Below are 7,552 nucleotides of genomic sequence, written 5' to 3'. Positions count from 1 at the left end.
CTAGTCACTTTTATCATATCATACATTTCTATTTACTTGGATCTGAATTTGCTAAATTTTGTTCTCACTGATTTTCTTATGTATTATTAAAATATGGTACTAATTATAGTAACTTTATTTTGTTTTGTTTATATTCTGGCAGGACAAATTTTATCTAACAAACTTTCAATAATTAATTCTAAACCCTTATGTTGATTCTCCCACTTAACTATAACTATTTTAATCTATTACATATGAACTATGGGATTCTGATTAAAACTTTGTTAAATTTATAAACTAATTTGAGAATGATGTATTAACAATATTGTTTTATAGCCAAAATATTTACTTTGTCTTTATTTTTTCTGTTCTTATATTCTTCAATTAATTTTTAAATGTCTTTATATAAGATTTATACTTTTCTTGTTATACTTCCTCTTAAATATTTTATAGGTTGTGTTGTCATTGTGAAATAAATCAATTTTTTTGTTTATAATGAATTAGTGTTAATATCATTAAGCTACTGTGTTTTAAAAATTAATTTTATATTAGATAAGCTATAATAATTCTCTTATTAAGGCTAACTGATAGTTTTTAGTTGTTTATTCTTGAATCACTGTAATTTTACATGTAAACAGTAAGAACAACTTTTAATATTCTTTCCATTTATTCAGTGAATATTTTTTATTGGACAACTACTGTGTATCAGGCATTGAGCTAGGTTCCACTGACATAACATTGAATGGCTTCAAGGAGCTTAGAGAGGACCATAAGTAAATAAAGTAGTTAATTAAGATACAGTGTGATCAATTTCCTGGTAAAGTTAAGCATTGAACAGATTGGAAACACATAGCAGAAAACACCCGCTTAATATTGTAGGTGTGGCTCTCTTTTCCCTCTTAAATTTCCAAGGCATTCCTCTCCATGTGTGTTAGTGATGGGTCTCATATTCCTTTGTATTAATAAAAAATCACTAAATTGAGCTGAATATCATTTTACTTCTGTAAAACTCTGAAAGTTCAAATCAATAACTGTTATGTAACACTTTTTCAATCATTTTACTTCCCTGCTAATTTGGGGGCAATAAAAATGATTCAGAGCTACAACTCTAGAAAGAAGTTTTTGTACAAAATAATTTAGCAGGTATATAAAGCTGTAAAGAAAATAACAAAATTCATTTTTTTTTCATTTCTTATTTTATTTTTATTTTCTTTGACTTCCAGATCTAAAATCAGTGCTTATACCTACTCTTTAAAAGCTAGCACTTATAGGCTTTGCATTAGGATATCTTCTACTCAGAAACATTATAACAGGTATGTTTTTTTCCTGGGACTTGTCATTTGAATACTATGCTAATAGAAACTGTTGTTTATAAATAAACACAATTTAACTTGTCATGAACGACAGATCACAGATGAGACCTGGCTTAGGAGTTTCATTTGCTCTTTCTTAACAAATTAATGGAAGAGTCATAACCAGGTGTCATAACAGGGACATTCACAGTTACCTTTATATGAATTGTATACAGGGTGGCTATATAATTTATCATCCAAATTAGGTCACTTTGCCAGCGAAAGAGGGAGCTATTAATTATTATTCCAGGAAAACAAGGTGTAAACCAGGCCATCCTGAGTAAACCTCGATGAGTATTTACCTTGTGCATGAAAAAGGATTTCTATTAATTGATTGAATTGCTATGAGTCCAGTGCAAACACAATGCTGGTAAAGGGGACTGGCTGGAAACTGAACTGTCAGTCAACTATGTTCCCACTGCAGGAGAACCAAGTGGCAAATTTTCAGGGCTGCCACTATTGATTTTTTAACAGAATATAAAACTCTGATTCTCTCTATAAAAGGCTCTATTTAATTATTAATTTTTTTATTATTAGAAATTTATTTCAGAGCACTCTCTGGTGTATAGGAAAAGATAGGCATTAATGTCAAATTAACTCAGTTTTGTGTATTTATATTAGAAAATTATGCAGAAAGATTGTAGTATACTATTAATATATAGAAAAAATAAATTTGTATAGTTCTACTATTGGACCATACTTAGTATATTCATCATACTGTTTTCACATTAAATCTGTAGCCATTTTATACATCAGTTTTAATAACAGTAAATTGTTATATATTATTTTTATATAACATTAAATTATAAAAATAATTTTACTTTTTAACAGACTCTTCATGATCATTAGCTGAATGGGTGCATCCATTGCACCATATGGATATATTTGTCTACCATGGATAATACTGTAATAAACATCTTTGTATAAGATAGTTTCTGTATCATTTGTTTCATTAATTTTCTCTTTGATTAGAAAATAAGGTAATCTAAATCAAGAATATAATGTTATTTGTCCCTGTATTTTCAGGATTTAGCACTTTTGTAGTACATAGTATATCCTCTCTAAATAAAGCATAGGACTGGATATTGAACACACATGTTGGATAGCCTTTCTCATCAGAGAGAGAGTGTGTGTGTGTGATTTCTTGAGATTGTTATTCTAACTTCTTAGAACTCAAAGGCAGAGATGAAACATCCTAACCATTCATGATCCAAATGCACTTCAAATTACTTACCATAAGTGTTGCTGAATTAGAAATATGAACTAGAAAACTAAAAATCCAACCACCCTGGGTTGATTAATAAAGATAAAATGAAATGATCCTGTAGAAACTTCAAAGGAGGTGAGTCTTCAAACGAAATCAATATTGTCTTAAATCTTGGCTCTATTATTTAATAGTGTATGTCCTGGGAATTCTATAAATATAGTTTTACACTTGTAAAATAGAAATATTAATATTTATTTCATAGAATTACTCTGGATTAAATGACATAATATGTGGAAGAAACTTAGTACATGGTTCTTGAAATGTAGAAGGCACATAATGAGGCATTATAGGTACTCAATAGCAGGTAATAATAAAATATCAACTATTAAAATAATTAGTAAATGTACATATTCAAGAGTCTGAATGTATTCAAATTATTTAAAAGAAGTCATTGATGTTGAATTGTATACCTGAAAATTACTGGATTTCTTTAACCAATGTCACCATAATAAAAATAAAGTGCTTGAGCATGAGTCTAGAAATTCTCAGAGCATTACTTAAAATCATAAATGTTTTCCCCAAATGAACAGCCATTCGACATAGGTAAAGGTTACCAAAATATCCTAGCCATGAAAGACATAGAGATATAAGATATGTTATATGAACTATTTTTTAAATTATGACAAGTATTTTTTAATTACCAAAATAATACCAATATGATATTCAAGGTAATTAATGAATAGTCCAAAGGTAAATTAAAAATCTTAGAAAGAAGATGTAGAAAAATCATAATGAATTTTTTGTTGTTTCTAAAAATGAGGCAAGATAGTCTTGTAATATCTTTGAGGTCAATTTTCATATTACTTCTGAGCTAGTTAGGAAAAGGGGAGTATAAATCACTGAGTACATACTTTTTAGGTTATCAAGATGTTGCTACTATAAAACATATAAAAAGCTTTTATTTTTTCTAGAAACTTTCATTTGACTACAATCATATTTCAAAGAAAGATCAACTGCTTTAATGTGCAGTGGCTTCCCTCTATCCACCAGATGATTCATTCTATAAAACTAGGATATAAAGCTAAATGGATGCCCTAAAATTTATGTTGTTCCCAATATCTCAGGTATTCTAATTAGATAAACAAAACTTTCCTGGAGGACATACCATAAGGCTTTAGTATTTTCAATACTTTAGTTTATGAATCCATTTATGTGTGTATTATATATTTTATTGAGAGAAAATAATAGGAAATGATTTGAAGGAAATCATAAAACTATACCACCAGTAGTATAACTTTTGAAATTAAATACAGCACAACAATTAATATAAGTGAGCACTTCATTAAAAATATATTAACTAAATGCACCCTAGTAGTTTATATAGAAATAGAAGTTGTAAACTATCCCCAAACCTCAGTGACTTACAACACTAAATGTTTATTTCTTGCTCAGGCTACATGTCCATTATAGGCTAACTGGGGTTCTGTCCATGTTGCCTTCACTCTGGGAGTCAACTAATGGAGTAGCCTCTGTCTGAGTATGGCTGGTCTTCTTACAGGACAAGAGAGAGATGGTAAACCATGCACTGACATTAAATCTTCTGCTTGGTGTTGACATATGTCACACATTTTCTACTACTCAAAGCGAATCACAGGACCACACCTGAATTCAATAGGATGGGGGTATATACTCCTCTTGCAGGAAGGAGAATTTTAGGTCACATGTCTAACTTAGAAGTCACTGAAATGAAAAGTATAATTCTCTGATAGAAAATGGAGAAATATTGAGAATAATAATGCACTCCATTATCTTTTGATAATTATCAGTAGAATTATTGTGAAGATGAAATGAAGTAGCAGTTTTGTTAAAGGTTATGTTTCAATTTACAATGTTAACTTGTACTCATTAAAAACAAAGATGTTAACTTATTCTAGTAATCATTTTTTATATATACATATATCAAATCATTATGTTGTATTTAAAGTTTTATACAGTGTTAAATATCAATTATATCTCAGTAAAATTAGATTATTTTTAAGTTGAAAAGGGGTGGGGGCTACATTAGCTAAGATGTTTAGGTCTAAAACAAAATTGATCTGAATAGATAGTGTAGAAAGATTAACTAAAGATAAGAGAAACTTGCACATTTACTGCTGGAAGGAAGCCAATCTTTGAAATATATATAAATAAGTATTATATTATGAATTTACCTAATTTTACTAATATGAGTGTTTAGTCTTTTGACCCTTTTTCACTGGAAGGCTAAGATTTACTAACATATAGGGTGTGTTAAATCTAGGGTGATTTTACCCAAATGAAGATAGAGTTACTTATGGGTGGTAAAGTAAGAGTAGCTTGTTACTTTTGATGATTTGCAGATGAATATCTATATTGCTGCGTTTTTTACCACAATTCAGAAGTAATCTGAATCTTTATGGTTGTTAAATACACAGATGTAGCAGGAAGCATTAACTGCACATTAAAACTTGATTCTCAGTTTTGCTAATAAATGAGGTTGTGCTTTAGTTGGTTCTATAGTGTCTTCAGTTTTCTCATTTACAACATAAAGGTGGTGGGTTATTTGATCCCTAGATTCTAATGCCTAGTGCTAAATTTTAATAGTCATATCTCCCCCAAATACATGTGGAGAGTGAGTCACCCACTCTTGATTTGATGATAAGACAATCTTTGACAATGTTTTTAGAATAAAATGTCTGGGTTCTTCTGACTGAAAAGGAAGAAGCACAGATTTGTTGAAAACTTATTTCTCTTTTTCTTCAAACCTTTCTTCACTCATCTTTCCTTAATTCTTCTTTTGTATCATGCACTGTATATTTACCAGACTAATTATTACAACATTTCCTGTATTTAGTTTCCTTTTAATTTTTATTTTTAAGTGTGATGGTTTAGAGTCACCACATATGGTTGCAAAGATTATGTATTGCACATATTTAGGTCCACGATTCACACTTTCAGTATACAATTTCTGTGGCCTTTAGTGACAGGTGTGGTGGTGGCTAAGATTTATTTTATTATTTTAATATTATGTGTTATATTTCTTGTACTGAATTCTTAATTTTGAGTATTATTATATCAGGGCAGTTCATATGCTGAAGGTGCTAGTCTTACTGAATGTAAAATATTTCTAATGTTTTTTATCTTTCTTACTACTTCCTAACAAAATTATAAGAATTATAATAATCTTAAACTATTTTTTAAACTATTTTTAAATACACAGTTTGGTTGAACTTTCTGTCATCCTTTTTTGTGGGGAATTATTTAGCGTTGATAAAGCAGATGATGAAGATGATGAGGATTTAACAGTGAACAAGACTTGGGTCTTGGCACCAAAGATTCATGAAGGAGATATAACACAAATTCTCAATTCATTGCTTCAAGGCTATGACAATAAACTTCGCCCGGATATAGGAGGTAAGTTTGAGTTGTCTTTCTGGGATTTGAAGGACTATGAAAACTATATTTACTGGTGTTATTTTCGTCACAGATCTCATATTCCTAGAGTGTCTTATGTATGTCAGAGACTGCTGGCTTTGACATTTATTCATTGGAATGATACTAGTTAGAGAGGTTGACAGATGTGGGAAGAAAGGCATATAAACATTTCTGATGTAATTATTTTACAACTGCTACAATAAAGGGTGAAACAGTAAAGTTTTAATAAAACTATCTGAAAAGCTGAGAGATATTTCATAAAAGAGAGTACCTGAAAGATAAATAGGAATTCTAATTTTGTACCATCCCACACTATTTTAATTAATGTAGAATTATAAGCCTTGGTAGTATATTTAGGACAGGCTATCCTACTTGGTTCTTCCTTGTCAGGTCCTTTGTGTTTGTGTACAAATTTTATAACATAATTAATTTCTAAGTCTCCTTAAAACAAAACAAAACAAAAAAAACATAAATCAGCAAAATTTTTTATTGGGATTGCATTAAATATATAGCCATTATGGGGAATTTGAAATCTTTACCATATTGAATTTTTACTTTACCAAATTCATGAGTATCATCTATTCCTCAATTTATATATTCATGAGTATCATCTATTCCTCAATTTTTATTAATGTTTCCCATGAAGAAGTGTTGAATATATTTTACTAAATTTAATTCTACATATTTGGAATTTTTGATGCAAGTGTAAAAATATCTTTTGAAAATTTATTATCTAATTTTATATTAGCAGTATATAGAAATAAAATAGTTACATAGTCACTCTGTCCTCAGGAGCCTTGCTAAATTTAATTATCAAATTTAATTATTAATTGTTATATTCTTCTAGATTTTCTACATAGATAGAGTTATGACTATTACAAATTATGACTACTTTGCAATAGTGTCTACTTTGCAAATAGTCAATATATTTCATTTCCAAAATTTCATTTTTTTAATCCATGTTACACTGGATAGGATTAGAGTAAGATAAAGTCTTGGTATGTTCTAGATATTAGGAAAAGCAATCCATATTTCATTATTAGACATAACATGTTCTGTAGGCTTCCTTTTTCAAGACACTCTTTGTTAGCTCCTTTATCTTCTTATTTTGCTAAGGTTCTTTATCCTCTATAATGTTTTAAATAATCTATGCATTTATTGAAATAATCATATTGATCCTATTTTGTTTTTTATTCTACTTACCATTTGTTCTATAAGTAATTTTCACTGACTTTTAAAATTTATTTGCATTTTTGTAATAAATGCCACTTGATTTTGACTGGTAAATTTTGTTTATTATGTTAATTTACTTTCTGTGGATTTAATTTTGCTGTTTTCCTAGATTGTTTTAGCTATCTATTTTAAAAACAGGACAGACTTAGTAAAATAGTTGTATACATGGAAATCCCATAAATTCTTTAACCTTAAGGTAAACATTTTATGTAAGTATACAATCAAGAAACTAACATTGATATAATGCTATTTAATCAACAACTTTACTCATATTACATCAGGTGCCTCACTAATGTTCTTTTTTCTGGATCAGAACCCTAGCAAAAAT

General features: G+C 29.0%; 1 protein-coding gene across 1 annotated transcript in view; it reads left to right on the top strand.

Moving 5' to 3' along the window:
• The window catches only part of GABRG1 (gamma-aminobutyric acid type A receptor gamma1 subunit), a 72,181-nt gene that overhangs the window by 9,480 nt on the left and 55,149 nt on the right, over positions 1-7,552 (top strand). The window contains exon 2 of the mRNA XM_011362806.1: positions 5,822-5,970. Within this exon, the coding sequence (XP_011361108.1) occupies positions 5,822-5,970 (149 nt within the window). The remainder of the gene's footprint in view (positions 1-5,821; positions 5,971-7,552) is intronic.

Source organism: Pteropus vampyrus, unplaced genomic scaffold (assembly GCF_000151845.1).
Source record: "Pteropus vampyrus isolate Shadow unplaced genomic scaffold, Pvam_2.0 Scaffold79, whole genome shotgun sequence".
Taxonomy (NCBI): domain Eukaryota; kingdom Metazoa; phylum Chordata; class Mammalia; order Chiroptera; family Pteropodidae; genus Pteropus; species Pteropus vampyrus.
The sequence above is the reverse complement of the archived record's forward strand: the minus strand, read 5'-3'. Positions and strand labels throughout refer to the sequence as shown.